Consider the following 18,714-nt stretch of genomic DNA (forward strand, 5'->3'; position numbering starts at 1 on the left):
ACTATCCAGATGATAGCAAAATGTGTACATTCAGATGCACATTGTGCTACAAAATGAAAATATCATTAACAGTAAATATTCTCAAAACAGGTATATAAGTAAGAAAGACTTGCTAAAATCCGAGTGCTTATGTGTTTCTTATGTGTGGCCAATGTTTTGCCACTGGAACACTGCAGTGATTTTCAATGAAGTCACACAAAGAAGTCTTTGTGTTGGAGCAAATCAGTGGGCATAAATTCTAAATGAACATCTCTTGTGGTTGAATGTGTGTTATGCTAGAGAAATTCACATAATCATGGGTCACATTTTATTCATTATGCAATAAGTATTTGAAATATCTTTATTGGGATGTTAGTAGAGAATCAAATCCCCCATTGGCACACTTTATGGACAAAAGCTTTGAGACACCTGACCTAAATACATACATACAAACATACAAATAAACAGACATTAATTCCGAGTTGATCCCCCCCTTTGCAGCTATAATGGCTTCCAGTCTTCTGGGAAGGTTTTGAAGTGTTTCAGTGGGAATTCTTGCCCATTCATCCAGTAGCACATTTGTGAGGTCAGACACTGATGTTGGCCGAAAAGACTTCGCTCAAAATCTTCATTCCAGTACATCCTAAAGTTGTTCAATGGGGTTGAGGTCAGGGCTCTGTGCAGGCCAGTCAAGTTTTTCTGCACCAAACTCATTTAATCATCTTTATGGACACTGCTTTGTGCACTGGTGTAAAGTCATGCTGGAATAGAAAAGGTCTAAAAATGTCTTGGTAAAAATTCTCCTGGCATCCTCCAAACCCAGCCTCGCACATCAGGCTGCCAAACAGAGAAGCATGATTCGTCACTCCACAGAACATGTTTCCACTGCTCCAGAGTCAAGTAGCTGCATGCTTTACACTACTCCATTTGACGTTTGGCATTGTACTCGTTGCTATGAGGCTTGCAAGCAGTTGTGTGTTCATGGAAACCCATGTTCCCAAAAGTTCCCAATGCACAGTTTTCATGGTGATATTAATGCCAGTGGAAGTTCAGATCTCTTTAGCTATGGATTCATTCAGCAGATTGTTTGGCGACTTTTGCTCACTATATGCCTCATCTCTTTGGTTTCATGCGGTATTCTGCTTCATGGCTGAGTTGCTGCTGTTCCCAAACGCTTACACTTTCCGACAACACCACTTACAGCTGATTGTTTTATCTAGCAGGGTTGAAATTTCATGAACTGACTGTTGCAAAAGTGGCATACTATCACGGTATCACACTTGAATTCAGTGAGCTCTTCAGAACGACCCATTTTTTTCACAAAGGTTTCTAAATGCAGACTGCATGGCTAAGTGCATGATTTTATACACTTTTGGCAATGGGTCTGACTGAAACACCTGAATTCAATAATTAAGAGGTGAATCCCAATATTTTTGTCCATATAGTGTACTATAACAAAAAACACAAATGTCTATGCATGACAATCCCTGCATTTTTCTTTGGCATGTGCTGATTTTCTAGGTAAGAGAAGCATGCAAGACCACATGCACATGTGTCATTAAGCTTTTAAGTTCAGTAATACAAAAAAAAAAAAAAAAAAAAAACTAACATTTACAAAGACATCAAAAAGGTTTAAAGGTGAAGTGTGTAATTTGTGTGAATAGTGATCGAACACTCCCCCCATTTGCCACTGGTTAGCAAAATAGATAGCTCTGCCCCAATCCCACACCATTCACTGAGCCAATGTTGCTTTGACAGGCTGCTCAAACCAACAGAGCAATGTTTAGATAGTGCCTTAAAACCAGAGTGTTTACACTTTTAGGGGGACTCAACCAGTGAATAGTTTACTTCTAGCTGTCGCTGCATATTAAACTGGGAGTATTCTTAAGTATAAAAAAGTACACACTCCACCTTTAAGGAAGGGTTCCTACTATTGTGTTTTGTAACCTGTACTTGATGTGATTCCAAAGCCAGCTGATTTCAAGCGACTCTTCATCTGAAAGAAAACAGTCAATGAGACACAGCACATGCCAACATACAGAATTTACCATAGTGCTTAATGTTCTTTGTACTTTGAGGCAATTAGACCTCTCATTTCAAATGTTTCCTATTAAGTCTATAAGGTTTATTAAAGCATATCTGATATTTGTTGAGAATAACAATCTTAGATCAATAAAGATGCTTAAAGGCACAATATGTAAGATTTTTTTATTAAAATATCCAAAAACCACTAGAACACTGTTATAAGTATTTTGCTGATTTGTTTACTTACATTATCCCAAATGTTTCAAAGACTGTTTAAATCCAGAGAAACAAGTAATTTTAACTAGTGACACGGACCATGTCCATAGTGTCATTGTGTCGCCTGCCAATGACGTTATAACCCCTCGATTTCTGGTTTTGTTTTATAGAAAACATGGAAACAGCTAAGACGCTTTAATATGTTATGCGTTTTAATAGACCTGCGACGACCGCACGAAGTAGCATTATAACAGAACTTTCAAATTTATCTAGTATGATAAAACAACTCTGCTTTTTTCCCCCACATACGCACGACCGGAAGGAGCGGAAGCGGTCGACTGTGGCATAATTAAAGCTCCGCTGCTTTTCGATTGCATCAGCTGTGTGGATAAAGACCACAACTCCCATGATTCCGCACTCAGTCACGTGTCATCAAACTACCTCTGTTTGTTTTGAATATGCGCCCTCTAGCGGCGAACAATTACATATTGTGCCTTTAAAGCAAGCAGCCTAATATGGATTATAGGTAGTGAAAGCACACACTACCATTGAAATGTCTGGGATCTGTAGAATTTTTTTTTTATGCAGCAGGTATGCATTAAATTGATCAAGTGACAGTTAAGATATTTTTACTGTAAAAAATAAATGCTGTTATTCTGAACTCTCTATTCATCCGAGAATCCTAAAAAAAAAAAATCATGTAAATCAAAGTATCATGGTTCTCTCAAAGATATTAAGCAGCACAACTTTTTTAACATTAAGAAATATTTAATGAGCACCATATTATAATGATATTAATATTAATGAATATTAACCATAATATTAGAATGATTTCTGAAGGATTGTGTGACACTGAAGACTGGAGCAAATAACTGCTGAAAATTCAGCTTTGCCATCATTGAAATAAGTTATTTAAGTATCTTAAAATATATTAAAACAGATAAGTTATCTCACAATATTACTTTTTACTGTATTTTTGATCAAATAAATGCAGCCTTTGTGAGCATAAGAGACTTACCGACCCAAACCCTTAAACAGTAGTGAATAAACCTATTATAGTTCAACCAAATGGTGTCTGAAGTACCGTTTAATTTTTACAGTAGATGTATATGCAAAAGGCTGTTAATTAAAGTCAGGATGCCCTATTATATGTGAAAAATAATGATCCAAGTTTCACAAAATAAAATGCCTCGCACAAAATGATGCAAAATACGTATTTGACTATTAGAACTAATATTTGACGTGTCGTGACAGTGTTGCAGTAAACTATGAAAGTAATGGCATCTTATATTTCTACAAATGCAATGCCATGGCACTAGAAATTCAGAATTATTAGTTATGCATTGTGTTAGCTTGGGCCAAATTGTTTAACAATCATCAATCATTATCAATATATGGATCTTCCTGTTTACAGACCCTTAAGCCAAGTTCACACTACAGGATTTTAAGCACGATTTAAATCCGATTTGCAAGTCAACGACGCATCAAAGAGGTTCGCTAATTCTAATGCCAAATAAATATCTATCATGCTAAATATTTGGATCTGTCAGCCAACTCGACATCACGTGGTGTCAGGTGTCGCGACGAGCTACAGCCAAAGAGAGAAAGCAAGGCATTAGTTGAGGTCAGCGGAAGAAGAACAGCAGCAGAAACAAGGCTTTAAGAAAAGTTTGGGCAAGAAATGGAGCTACATTTTTTCAGAACAGACCATCACGCCAACAGCTTGCAGCACTAACTTATAGACCAAGGTCTATTTTCAAATAAACAACTTCTGTTTCACTTCTTGTTGTGCATCATTCCCGTTCAACTTCTCATGTGTGTTTTCATGACAAAACGTTGGTGACAGAGTTGTTGGCAGCTCGTGTAGTGTGTGACCCCTGTTGCAGATCATTTATGTAGTGTCACGTAGTGTGAACACCGCAATGACTTCAAGACAGACAGCATGTCATGCTGTCTGAACAGCACAGCAATCTGCCAACGTTTAAGTCGTGTAGTGTGAACTTGGCTTTAGAAAACACTAGATAGATAGTAGTAAACCTCAAACTACATATTACCTAGAGAACAGGGCTGGGCGATAGAACGTTAAACAAAAAAAACAAAAATAAAAATCACCACTAAAAAAAAACAGAAAAATTAAGAACAATGATCAAAACAAAAAGCATGACTCATTTGAAGCGGGCACACACAGAGCATTTATCCACTCGGCTCAAAGCTCAAAAGGCAGCGCAGCATGAGTTCACCAGAGCAGATTCGTTTACTTGCTGATAAGCCTCGGTCACGTGACACTAAACAGCACTGTGAGATCCAGTCAGTGGCGTTTTTTGGCACGGGCAAACCGGGCAGCCATCTGGGCGGCATTTTTTCATGATACATGGGGGGCGGCATGAGCAGTTAAAAATAACAAGGACAGTTCACCTCTGGGTCTCTCCCAAATGGAACGGGGTCGCACCTCGACTTTTCTTCCAAATAACGCACATTTCATTCATAATATTATAATAAATACAGGCCTATAGTTCCTGCACATTTTTGTTTTTCTGAATTGTGTGAAATGGCTCATAAAAATAGGTAATACAAAACAATTATGTAGTCACCAAGTTGAATTGGTTTAGTCTTGACTTCTGGTTGTGAGTGACAGTGTTGGGGGATGGTAAATCTGTTGATTGTCGAGTGCCAAATAAACACAGAGATGGACAGGAAAAGGTCAAAGCCATCAGGTGCCCAATTTAGAAAAAAAGAAAAGAAGAAGAGGAGAAACGAGCAAAAGATAAAGGTATACAACTATGTTCTCTCTGTATGATTATTAGGCTATCCATGTCATGAATGAAGGGCTTATGTTAATTGGTGGGTATAACTCTTAAGTTTATCAGCCTTTTTGCTATGATTCTTGCTATGCTTCTACAACAATAATTTGTTTTTAACTCAACACGAGATCTAATTTCACCATAATATTGTGCTTTGCAACAAAACTATCACCTATCAGTTGGGTTAATGTTAGGCCCTGTAATTAGCCAACGGAATTTTCAAATCTGTGTAATTATAATTTAAATCAAACTACTTTTCAAATTGTATTTCATATAAACCAACATCTCAGACGTTGTCAAAACATTATGGTGTTTCAAATAAAAAAAATGACTTTCTGTTACAGAACAGGGCATTGATTTCACTGTAGAGGACATCAGGGCTTAAATCATGTTTATCAGGCATTTTGGGAGACACAACAAGTGAATATGGAAATAAATTAAACATCAATATTCCTATTAAATTTTAGATATTATTATTTAAATGCTGCCAATTTTTACTCCAATTATTACACTTCTTTTTTTATTAAATGTTGCTCCAAGAACACATTAATATGCAAATTAGATACAGTGTATAGATACATTGCATTGAATGGGAATATTAATTTATGGCCATTTTAACCACACATTGCACAAAGTAAAATGGTGTATCAATTCATTCCATTATATCTTTCATGATATAGTTGAGAATCATCTTTATACAAATTTTGGTAAAAAAAAAATAATAAAAAAATCCTGAAACCCAAAAAGTTACTGGTGATTGAAAAAAAATATCTCATTGTTTTTGCCTATACATTTAATTTCATGTCATATTATTTTTTAAACAACTGAGTCCTAGTGTCCACTACAGAGGACATAGCATAACATATGAATAAAATATCATTTTTCAAAAAAAAATTTTTTTTTTTACCATTTGTTTCTTATGCTCTAAACAATCTGATGACATGAAAAAAAAAAAACTAAATTCAAAAAACTTTTTTGTTTTTCCTGGACTCTCTTTAGTGTGTTTTTAAAATTTTCTAATGAAGGATTTGTGCAATTGAGAAATATAATTTTCTCTTTCACTTTTTTTTGTTAGAATAAAATATAACTGTTTGTGCATAATATTCTGTTTTTTTTAAATTGTTTTTTTTTTTGTGTGGGGGGTGTTGGTGCTCGAAGGTGGTCTCGCCCAGGGTGTAATTCAATGTAGAACCGCCACTGGTGTGAAGCGCTTGGATCCTGCAAAGAACACAAATGACTCTGTGATTTAAACTAGTTTATAGCCAGATGAAACAACGCTGACAAACAACAGAAACACTGTGCTTTTCTGAAATTTTGATCTAAATGTATGCTATCATGGAAGACCAGTGGTAAATTTTAATAAAACTCAAACGGTCAGAATTAGGGGTGTGCAGCAGAGCCAGTATTTTAATCTGTATCTTTAACAATCACTCTTTAACAATAACAATTATAATTAACAAAATTATTCATATCTGTATCTGGATTCGAATAAAACTGGAAGTGGTCGGGGCTTGATCAGGAAGTTCTTTTTTTCAAAGTTATCTTTTTTATATAGTTATCACTGAACAAATATGCCATGTTTAACTAAAATAACTTTTTTTTTATTATAACATTTATTTAAATATCTTCTAACAGTCGGAGCCGATATTCCTTTATAGACAGTTCTTCGAGATGTAGTGCGTTTGTGCTTCAGGCGGCGTGAGTTCGAATCCCATTTGGGGACCTTCCATGATCCGATAAATAAATATTTATATATCTTCTAATTAAAACAGTAAGGGTTCCTACACAGTTTGGAAATCGATGATTTAAGTCATTTCCAGGAAATGCATGGAAACAGGAAACTGCAACACTGCTATTTTATTTGTGCTTATTTCATTTATAGAGTTTACACTCATTTACTTCACACACTCATTATCGTGCTGTAATATTAAACGTTTATGTAAAATATCATGCTTTCCCTTGGCTCATCGATTCCTGCGCAGTTTGGAAAAGTAAGGAATTGCACTTAAATAGGAAAAAAAAGAGATCAGAGTATGGAAAAATATTTGTGTTTTGACTATTTGCCCTATTTGGTGTAAAATAAAATATAAAATTTATAATTTCTAAAAAATAAAATGTATCAAAAAAAAATTAAAAAAAGAGATCAGAGTATGGAAAAATATTTGTGTTTTGACTATTTGCCCTATTTGGTGTAAAATAAAATATAAAATTTATAATTTCTAAAAAATAAAATGTATCATACAAAAAGATAAATTTTATGACAAACGTTTAGTGATCATTTGAACACAACTGAATTAATTCAAGGCGCACCTTTTCATTACGCAGAACTCTTTAAGGTAGGGTGACCAAACGTCCTGTTTTCCCAGGACATGTCCTATTTTCGCGTCCTGTCCTGGCCATCCTGGTTGTTTTTTATAAAGAGATGAAAATGTCCTGGTTTTCATTGTTTTTCATTGGGCCATTAAACTGACCGGCACTAGGGCACTCTGCACCTGTGGTGCTGCATGTGACGTAATCCCTGAGAGGCTGCCATGTGGGCGGCTCTCTTTATGCTCACAACGAGCGAGCAGACAGCCATCCGAGCACTTCTGCCTGCAATATGCCGAAGCGCAAATGCACATTTACCGATGAGTTACAGAAGAAATTCTCCACTTACTCTCCCGGACTGGACAAGTGGGAGGCTGTGTGCACCGTGTGCAAACCTGGCACATATGTTTCGGTGTCCAATGGGGGTGCCACAGATCTCAAAGCTCACATGGACACCGAAAAACATAAAAAAGCTGTGCAAGGTGAGAGCAGTTCAATAAAGTTGATGGAGTTCTTTGTGAGAACCCGGGAAATCAGAGGGTGCTGTGAATGCAGCGGAGGGTGCATTGTCATTTCATACAGATCAGCTCTACAGCAAAATATAGATGGGCAAACAAGAAGGATGAGGAAGAAAAACAGGATGAAGAAAACGAGGATGAAGAAGAAAAATAAAGATGTAGATATTTTTTGTTACTTTTTGTAAGTTTGTGAGAGTTATTTTTTTTTTTAATTTGGATTGCTAATATAGCAGAGGTATTTTTTTATTGATTATTTATTCATTTATTTTTCTAATACAGAAGAGACATTATTTCTATCCTTATTTCATTCGTTATTTTTGAAACTTGTCATAATAAAAAATGTTGAGTAACCTCTGAGAAGCCTATCTGAATTTGTGTCTTTGGTTATAGATAGTATTTTGTAATATAACAATGTATCCATACAGAGGAGGCATACTTTAAATGTATTGAAATTATAAGGCATCTTTGAGTAAACTTTGAGTATCATTTGAGTATCTCATTGCCAGGCCAAGTGTCCTGGTTTTCGGTAATCAAAATATGGTCACCCTACTTTAAGGAGCCCTTTTTTTTAACTTCACTAAACAAATGTGCGTGTGCCACGCAAACCAGCAAAAGATAAAGAAGCAAACATGTTGGCCTAGTAGAAATTGTATATGTATCTAAGTTGATTATAGCCTACTCTTGACAGAGAGCTGGTTTGGTTTTTGAGAGATGGCAAGTTTGATAGCCAAGAGATGACTATTTGATTGGTGATCATGCTGTGCTTATTCCATTCATTTGTGTATCATATTGCAAATATACACAAATAGTAGAATGATTATGATGTAGTATTTTAGTTGATATTACCATAGATATGTATAGGTAGATTCCTCATTAGCAACTGTTTCTAAGGGCTGCTATACATAAGCTGTCCGCCATATTGGAATATCAACGCCGGTCCGTGAACAGTCGAGAGCAAGTTGCCAGTGCGTCTGCACTACAACTGTAGTTATACGCATGCCTGAATAATAAATATCTTCAGTAGACTTCAGAAGATGCTTTTGCTAAACTAATACAATACAACAAGACGAAGCTGTTAGCTAACAAGGCATTTAAAAGGTACTTTAGTTTAAAAACCTGTAATATTAAGTTAATAGATATTAAAACACAAACCAACACATTTTTACCTGTAAAGGTTTATCCAATTTTAATTTAGGCAGTTTATACAACCAGATGCTGTGCAATGTTGTTGCATCTTACAGTCGTGGCCAAAAGCGATCAGATAAACAAACATAGAGCGTTCCAAAATAGCGGACGCATCCACGTGCTTGGAGCGGTTAAATGAGGAATCTACCTTTACATATCTATGGATATATATATTTTTTTTTTTTTGCTTTTGCCATGCTCTGATTTCTGAGAGATGCACGGAGAGGCAACAGCAATGCATTTGCCTGATTTGCGCTCATTTTATTCATAAAGTTTACATTCTTTTACTTCACAGACTCATTATTGCGTAGGGCAGGGGTCTCCAACATGTTGCTCGCAAGCAGACCATTGGTTCATGGAGTTCGATAGAAATGAAGCCTATGGCGAACCTATGGTGAGCGAGCCCGCCCAAACCTGCCAAAAGGGGCAGAGCATCGGGCTATATAAGCGGCCAGCTCACCTGTCTCCCCCGCTGAACTGAAGCAACGACATGAGATGTCCTTGCGTATAGCACGGCAAAGTACGCAGTACTCGTTCCGTATCTAAGGTAACTGAGGTTACATTAGTAACCGAGTACGTTCCCTTAGATAATACACTCGTACTAATACTACACTCGTACTGCAACTAAGATGCTATGGGGACAATATAATCATGGCATGCTATCAGGCGAGGAGGAGGTCCCGTCTCAAAGGGATCGGCCCTGGCTCCGCTAGTGACAGCTGCGACAGGTCTGAGAGCCATGGTTGGCTCCTCCAAATTTCAAAGTCTGAGCTACCAGGAGGACCTTGTGGGCATCCTCCCGGATTCGTCTGATGACCTGGGGGATCAGAGTGATCGGGGGAAACGCATAAAGGAGGAGACTGGGCCAGTCATGGATTGAGAGCATTAGGTGGTGCTGGGCCTACTTTAGGATGCTTTTTCATTAGAGTGAATAGGGGTGAATAGAGAGAGCTCGACATACAGCCAGCATTTCCAGGCGGTTGATATGGAGCTTACTTTCTGTACTCGTCCAGACGCCAAAGGTCGGATGGCCTTCACACAGGGCTCCCCAGCCTGTCTTGGAAGCATCTGTGAAGATGACTTTCCACCTGCCAACTATCCACACTGCTGCCCCTTGCTCATAACAGCTGGGCTTCATCCATGGGGCCAGGGTTGCACTGCACTCCTGGCTCACCTTGATCATGTGGCGACTGTGCCGCCAGGCATGGGGCGGGACTTGAGGTTATAGCCAAAACTGTAGTGGCCGCATGTAGAGCAGGCCCTGCTGCAGAGCTGGCGATGCTGAGCTCATGAGACATAGCATCTTTTGAAACCTCTTGAGCGGCAGAGCCGTTCTGGGCGTAAAGGTTTCCGCGAGCTGCCGAATGGCCAGAGCACGCTCTGGCGAGACTACAGCCCTCATACGGGTTAAGTCGATAATTGTCCCCAAGAACGTGATACACTGGCTGGGGGACAACGAGCTTTTGGAAAAATTTATCCTGAGCCCCAAACACTCTAGGTGGTTGAGGAGGAGGGATCTGTGAGCCACCAGCTCCGCCTCTGACTAGGCCATAACGAGCCAGTCATCGAGGTAAAACATCAAGAACACCCCCCTCTGTCTCAGAGGGTAGAGAGCCACATCTATGCACTTCATGAAAGTGCGTGGGACCAGAGACAGCCTGAATAGCAAGACCATATATTGATATGCCACTCCCTCAAAAGTGAATCTCAAGAAGCGCCTGTGATGAGGGGCTATCTGAATGTGAAAGTAAGCATCTTTCAAATCCAGGATAAAGAACCAGTCCCCTGGGCTTATTTGCGCGAGATCTGCTTCAAAGTGATCATTCTGAAGGAGCGCTTCATCAGGGCTGGTTCAGATACCTTAAATCGAGGATGGGTCTGAGACCCCCATCCTTTTTGGGGACGAGGAAGTACCGGCTGTAGAAGCCTGACTCGCTCTGCGCTGGGGGGACCACTTCTATGGCCCTTTTCGCCAGCATAGATTTTACCTCTGAGCGAAGGACATGCACATCCTCGCCTGTCACAGAGGATAAGACCACGCCATTGAATAACGGGGGCCTCCGAGCGAATTGCAGTACATAACCTCGTTTTATTTTTTTCAGCACCCATTCTGACACTCCGGAGATGGCCTGCCATGCCTCAGCCTGCGTGGCGAGGGGTTGAATTGGTTCAGGCACTGAGTCGCTGCAAGGAACTGCTGTGCTCGTAAATAGTGCAAGAGGAAATTTGCTCTATTTTTGATTGAATCCGGAGGGGAATCCGCTATAACAGCGGTGCACTGCCAAAACGATGTGTTGGGCTCTGTGCAGGAAACAAACACAATGCTTTGGGCACCCGGAAAAGAACGGGGTGCAAGAAGGTGAGACAGGGCAATTTGGAGGGTGGTCCGGCCGCAGCGGGACTTAGCCTCCCCCTCTTCCTGACTGGTGCATCAGGCTGACTTCTGAGGCGCCGGGTCCAGCACTATCTTGGGCCGGGGTCCCTGTCATTTCAGAAGGGGGTAGCGCTTAGCAGAGCGCGAGCGTTGTCGGGGCTCAGGCCGCGGAGTGAGCTGGTTTACCAGGCTGCTGAATCGGCGCTGGCTTGGGGTGACTCAAGGCAGATGAAGATGAGCGCTTGGGCAAAAAGTGTCGCATAGCCTGGGATGACGTTTGTGCAGCGTTGAAGCGCTCAGCGGACCCATCCACAGCGGGGCTGAATAGACCAGAGGGGGAGCCAGGCAAGTCGAGGAAGACAGTTTTATCCGCGTCTTTAATCTCCGTCAGATTCAGCCAGAGTTCAGATTCAGACTTCGTGAGCTCCTCGTGGACCTCAGGGAAGAAGGGTAAAGCCCTCTGGCAGGAACCGTCCCGGCAGGAACCACTCGTCAAGGCGGCAGCGTGAGGGCTCCTCAGGCGCAGATCACTCCAGCCCGAGTTCCTCGACGGCCTTAGACAGGACACGGATCAGCTCGGTGTCTACAGAAGTCCTGGCATCGACCGGCTGGTTAGACGGCAAGGGGGCGGGGTTCTGAGTCGAGCCCGACCAATCCTCTGCGTCTGAGGCCGCTAATGACATGCTGTCGTCTAGAGACTCGTCTTCAGACCCACCGAATGAAACCAGGTCGGTCTTGCTGGCAGAAGGACGCTGGTCTAGGTGGGAGAAGTGGACGGGTGAAAACTCTCTCTGAGGAGAGACCGATGCACGCAGGCCTTGAGCCAACGTGAGCTCGATCTCATCTGAGTGCTGGGATCCTCTGCCCCGCTGTTTCTTCCTCACAGGCTCCTGGGAGGAGAGAAACGGGAGGGCGCGAGGGGCCGAGTCGCTTTCTGAAAAGAAAGTTATCTGCGAGTGCAGAGAGGCCAGACTTATATCCACGCAATGTGGACAGGTCGTGTCGATAAGCGCGGCTTCAGCGTGGGACTTCCCTAGGCATAGCACGCACTCATCGTGCCCGTCATCAGCGTGATGGGGGGGCCTGCAGGAGCCACAGCTGTGGCGCGACATTTGAAACAACGCCGCAAAATTTGCTCTAGGAAATTTGCACTTTATATACAAACCTCAGCAAAAAGCAGGTGGAGGTGCCGAAGCACGATCGACACTGCAGGCGGCTCGCGAGCGTTGCGCTGAACAGACGCTAGTGAACCGGCGCAGGAACAGAGCTGCTGGGGAGCGGCAAACTGATCTGGCTGCCGGAAGCGGTACGCCGATCAGGGGCTGCTCGGGGGCGGCGAACTGAGGCGGAGAGCTGCGAGGGCGGCTGGCTGCTCGAAGCGGCGAGCTGCTAGAGAGCGGAGAGCAGGGAGAATCGGCTGCTCTGCTGCGCAAAGCGGCGAGCTGGTCAGCGATGATCTCAGCTGCTCGAATGGCTTCAGGTCTCGGATCCAGCGAAGAGATATCAGCCGTGGCTGAAGGAGAATGAATCAGTTTGCCTAGGTGAGACGGCCGCTTATATAGCCCGATGCCCCGCCCCTTTTGGCGGGTTCGGGCGGGCTCACTCACCATAGGCTCGTTTAACGACAGATTGTTATAATATCTGCATCTGTGCAGTTTAGTTCTTTGTCATAAATAAAGTTTACAAAATATCAATCGGTTCTCCATCTGCTGTAGCTTAAGTTTTCCTGTTGATCTTTTATTTTAAAAAATTCACAAAAATCTAACCTTTCATTGGATAATAAGAATTTAAAATGGGGGAAAATGTCATTATGAAATAAATGTTTTTCTCTAATACACATTGGCCATAATTAACAGCACCCTTTTATTCAATACTTTTTGAAACCTCCATTTGCCAGTTTAACAACTTTAAATGTTCTCCTATAATGTCTGATGAGGTTAGAGAACACCTGACAAGAGATCAGAGACCATTCCTTCATCTAGAATCACTTCAGACCCTTTAGATTCCCAGCTTAATGTTGGTGCTTCTTCTCTTCAGTTCACCACAAACTCATAGGGTTTCTGGAATGGCCATGGAATGCCATAGCAGAAGCTTGGTTTTGTGCTCAGTGACCCATTTTTGTGTTGTTTTTGAGGTTTGTGTTTGGATTATTGTACGAGTGGAAGATCCAAACATGGCCCATTATAAGAGTGTGTCACTTAGTGATTTTTTTATCTGTTGGTATTTGATAGAATCCATGATGCCATGTTAGATACAAGATGTCCAGGACCTCCAGCAGAAATATAGGCCCACAACATCAAAAATACAGCAGTATATTTCATTGTACAAATGGGGTACTTTTTATCCCTGTGTTCACCAAACCCATCTTGAGTGTTTGCTGCTAAAAAGCTAATTTTTTAGTTTCATCTGACCATAGAAGCCAGTCCCATTTGAAGTTCCAGTCGTGTCTGATAACTGAATATGCTGGAGTTTGTTTTTGGGTGAGCTAGGAGAATTTTTATTGAAACCCTCCCAAACAACATGTGGTGATGTAGGTGCTGTTTGACTATTTTTTTTAAGGTTTTCTGACCCCAAGACTCAACTTTTTTCTGCAATTCTCCAGCTGTGGTCCTTGGAGAGTTTTAGCCACTCAAAACTCTCCTTCTCACTGTGCATTAGGACGATATAGAGACACGTCCTCTTCCAGGCAGATTTATAATATTTTCTGTTGATTGGAAATTCTTAATTATTGCCCTGATGGTGGAAATGGGATTTTTCACTGCTGTAGCTCTTTTCTTAAAGCCACTTCACTAATTTGTGAAGCTCAATTATCTTTTGCTGCACATCAGAAATCTTTGTTTTTTTTTTCAATTGTGATGGATCACAGGGCTTTGTTGTCCTTCATAAGTATATTTCTGTGAAACAGGTAGCCTTTGATGGATAATTTCATGTTCATAATCACCCTGGAGTGCTCAAAATTGTGATATTTGGGAATATACTTCTGAGATATTTTACCCATAAAAATTTCTAGGGGTGTCAATTTGTGTCCAACGTGTATTTGAGAAAGACATTAATTTCATAATGATATTCCCCCCATTTTAAATTCGTATTATCCAATGAAAGGTTAGATTTTTGTGATTTTTAAAAAATATAAGATCATCAAAGGATTAACAAAGCAGATTAATTTTCACAGCTTTCTCTGATCATATTTACCAAGGGTGCCAATATTTTTATGACTGTATATGTATACATTATATATATATTATATATTATTATATAAAGTATAATATTATAAGTATAATGTAATATAATATAATATAATAAAAAATATTATATTATATTATAGCCGAGTTTTCTAGAACACAGCATTAGGTTTACATTTAAATAACCGAGCATGCAATTACGAAACATTCTATAAGGTGACATTTCAGCACTTGACAAACAGATAGCGACTCCTAATTAGCACTTAAAGCATGGCTACGTGCGATTGTGTTAAGTGCATTTTTGGGAAACGCACGTGAAACAATAACAAACGATCGTAATATGACTCGTAGAAAACGCTCTTAAGTGCTAAGATCAAGCTTTATCGAGAAATGCAGCCCTGCTCGATTGTTTTGACTTATTTTGGGCTTTTTTTTCACAAAAATAAATATATAAATAAATTGATGCCACGAGTCATTTTTGATGACTTTGCAATAATTAATAAAGTGTTTGAAATAGTAACAATATAAAGATGCATGAAAATGTTTCCAATTTATGTAGGGAAAATAAAATCCCCGACCTGGAGTGGATAAATATAGAAGAAAGAAAGAAAGAAAGAAAGAAAGAAAGAAAGAAAGAAAGAAAGAGAAAAAAATTCCCCTCAGAAAAGTCAGTAAAGCTTTCTCTTCCCGACACCGAGTAGAGGTTTATTAGTCCCCATTTTTTCACTAATGTGAACTTCACCGGACCGGCAAGCAAACATTGTCATGTGCTTAGCGGTCTTGAGATGACGGAGGTTTAACATTTTAAAGTAACATGACAACTAACCGATAACAGATTTCAGTCACATGAATGACTGTAATAATTAATTCAGGGCATTTACCATATCCTAACTGCGTGAATTTGCTCAGATCTGTCTTTGTTATCTATACTAAAATAAAATATCCGGGGGCCCCCCTGAGTTTTTTTTTTACTCCTTATGCCGGGTCCCTAATGCCTTATGGGGAGTCCGGGATCCCCCCAGCCCCCCCTCAATTCAAACACTGTATATATTATACCCTCGTTTGGGGTTGAGCCCCACTAGAATGAAAATCCTAGAATCGCCCCTGCCAAGATATTTTAATGATCCCGTTATTTATTTTAATTATCATTGAACCCATATTTGATTATCGCGATTTGAAAAACTCACAGTAGGCCTAAATATACAGTTCAGCTTTAATCAAAGTTATTAAGAGTCTCAGGCAGACGCAACACAGTTTCGTTTGTGTGAAAAAATTACTGAAGGCAGACTATTGAGGAAAATTATATGAAAGAATATATGATTTCATTATTTGTGTGAATGCATAATAGGAAACCGAATGTCTTCAGAAAAATTTTGATTACATTTGCTTTCCATCCTCCCTGAGTAATAAAGCAGTGTTTAGAAGAGCAGCACAGCTTTGTTTACAGAGGTTACAGTGGAAACAGCTCTGTTCTGCAGTTCATAAGCGCCCTCTGCTGTCAAACTGTGGATTTACAAATTCATTCAGTCTGCAATATTTTTGTTCAGACCATAGACTGTATAAAAACATGGACGTAGTGTCCGTGACGTCACCCATAGACTGCTGAAGAGCGTTTTTGAAGCTCAAAGTTTGCAGAGCGGGCCGTCGCCATCTTGGCAGCGCGTCACCACGCGACTCTCCCGGATTATCGAAAATGGGCAAAAAGGCGGGAGCTGGTTGCTGAAGCCACGCCCACCTAGCGCAAACCACCTGTCACTCAAGTGGCCACGCCCTTAATTATGCAGAACTTTAAGGCTCAATATAATTTAAACAAATTAGTTATAAAAAAAAAAATTAAAATGCACCCCCCCCCACCTCTCATAGTTGTCATGAAGGGCAAAATTAGCTACGTATATAGACCAAAATCATTTTTTGCACCAGGCTGTAAACGGCTTTTTTCTGCTGTAAAGTTGGGCATTTTAACATGGGGAGTCTATGGGACTGACTCCCTTTTGCAGCCTTAAGCGGCCAGTCGATGAATTGCACTTTTAGTCACTTCCTTATTGGCTTCACGAGAGAGAGCGGGTGGTTGCCGCTCGGTTCAGACAGATGCAAAATCAGACCAGATTTTTTTTGTAAATCTTAACCGGTTGATGGAAAATAGCCTTCCTTGTTATCAGAGGTGCTGAGATTTTTAGAATGCACATTAGCTTATGTAGAACTGTTTATGGAGCATTTTAAATTTAAATGTATCATTCTGACTCATCCTTTTATTAAAAATAAAATAAAATAAAATAAAGGCTGATATGTTATAATTTTCTTTTTAAAAATGGTCAAAAATTTATTTGAACGTAGTACATCTCAGTAGATAACATGTTATGAATATTTTTTTGTTATTTTAATATGGCCATGATTTTTTTTAAATGTTTTATTTCACTGTTTAGGCAAATAAAAAGTGCATAGTGCTGCTAATTTTATTTGTTGGCTTTTATCATAAAACTTGGTAAAATTAGTTCAGTGTGTGTATCAGTACTTTTTTAATATTTCCAGCACATTTGAACAAAGGCATGTATAACAGTTTGGATTGATACATTATTTAAGAGATTTAAGTACTGTATAACATTGGTAGCTCTCAGCCGCTTTCATTTTTAAAAAGTAGCTCCCGAATGAAATAAGGATGGAGACCCCTGGCGTAGGGATTTTGGAGGTTTATGTATAATATTGCACTGATCCCCTGGATCACCTGTTATCCAGCAAACACAAGGAGTGACTGTTCCAGCCTCAACTGTTCCAGAAGTGTTCGTTATCCGTTATTCGTATTGAATCCATTATCTGTGCCTTTCCGAATACGGTAGGGATGCGCCGATCGGATATTCAAATCGGGTATCGGCTCCGATAGGCTACTGCCATTTTTCTCGGATCGGGTATCCGGGATCCGGGATCAAATCCAAGATTTTTTGTTTGTTTGTTTTTTGATTGTGCGAATAATTCTGTGTTACTTCTGGAGCCATACAAAAGCTTAATGCAGCGGTTCTCAATTCCAGTCCTCGCGCCCCCTGCTCTGTACAACTTGTACGTTTCTCTTAGCGCTATAGACGTTTGTTCTATTCGAACGTGAGTGCCCTGCGAAGTGGACATCACAGGATATTCCGCCATGATCCCAAATTTAACATACAAATTCCACTCAAATTTCACAGAAGTGAACTTAAATTGAATTTAAATAGTAATATGATTTAGGTATATTTCTAACGAGAAGTGAAGACGTTGCGCAGCGTCAAATCTGTGAATGAATGTTCCGAAGTGAGGTAACTTCAACAGATTTCCCCTGCTCAGGGAGTAGGGAGCATTGTCAATGGGAACACAGTTCATGCACGGAGCTCACTTCTAACGAGCTGGTTATCTGAAGCAGTTGTGTTAGCAAAGAGAGACGTGCAAAATATGCAGAGCTGGGGGGCACGAGGACTGGAATTGAGAGCCGTTGGCTTAATGTGAGCTAAGTTACATATGAATATTTAAGTCCTTACATTAAAGTTAAAACGAACTCTTTTCTCTGCTGTGTCTGTCAGTCATTCGTTCAGCCTTTAAACCCTGGTCGCGTTCGGTTACGACAGTCAGCTCAGTAAAGCTCTCTCCAAGATCGTTCTGTGTCCCCATTATTACACTTGATGTGTAAATACATGTCTATGAATTTGCAAAAAGGACTTTAACTTATTGCCGGAGTTTAATGTTGTTTTGCTACTTGCTAACGTTAACAGGGTCTCTGTGAGAACAAAACACGGGCGTAGAGAAGCCTATAAATTGTTTTTAACGTGCACAGTAACTGAAATTTAAAACTGTTAAAAGAAAGGCTCAGTAACTGTTGCACATGTGTGTTTCTTCTCTTTGTGCTTTGCACTTTTTACTCCCGTCAGGTTACAACACCATCATCCTTCAAGAATAATTAAACCATACAATCAACACGGCATCACGTGTTGCTTCAAGCGCATCATTCTGCACACGGGTGCGCACATTGTAAACGCTTCGTGCTGCACTGTATTTGTTTTTTCCTATCGCATCTATCATATGTTGTTGCCTTATTAAAAAAAATGCTATACATTTAAAAGAAATGTAATTTAATTTAATTTTATAGTATATACTTATAAATACAT

At 40.0% G+C, this 18,714-nt stretch overlaps 1 protein-coding gene across 4 annotated transcripts in view; it reads right to left on the reverse strand.

The window, feature by feature from the left end:
- The window catches only part of LOC109048787 (transmembrane protein 269-like), a 31,221-nt gene that overhangs the window by 8,082 nt on the left and 4,425 nt on the right, over window positions 1-18,714 (reverse strand). Inside the window, exon 3 of one of the 4 annotated variants that reach the window (XM_042713812.1) lies at window positions 1,927-1,975. The exons of 1 other annotated variant lie outside the window; for it this stretch is intronic. In XM_042713812.1, coding sequence (XP_042569746.1) covers window positions 1,927-1,975 — 49 coding nt within the window. Of the gene's footprint in view, window positions 1-1,926; window positions 3,036-18,714 lie in introns of those variants that run through there. 2 more of the 4 variants (XM_042713814.1, XM_042713811.1) reach the window with 2 other exon arrangements.

The sequence above is a fragment of the Cyprinus carpio genome, chromosome A23 (genome assembly GCF_018340385.1).
Source record: "Cyprinus carpio isolate SPL01 chromosome A23, ASM1834038v1, whole genome shotgun sequence".
Taxonomy (NCBI): domain Eukaryota; kingdom Metazoa; phylum Chordata; class Actinopteri; order Cypriniformes; family Cyprinidae; genus Cyprinus; species Cyprinus carpio.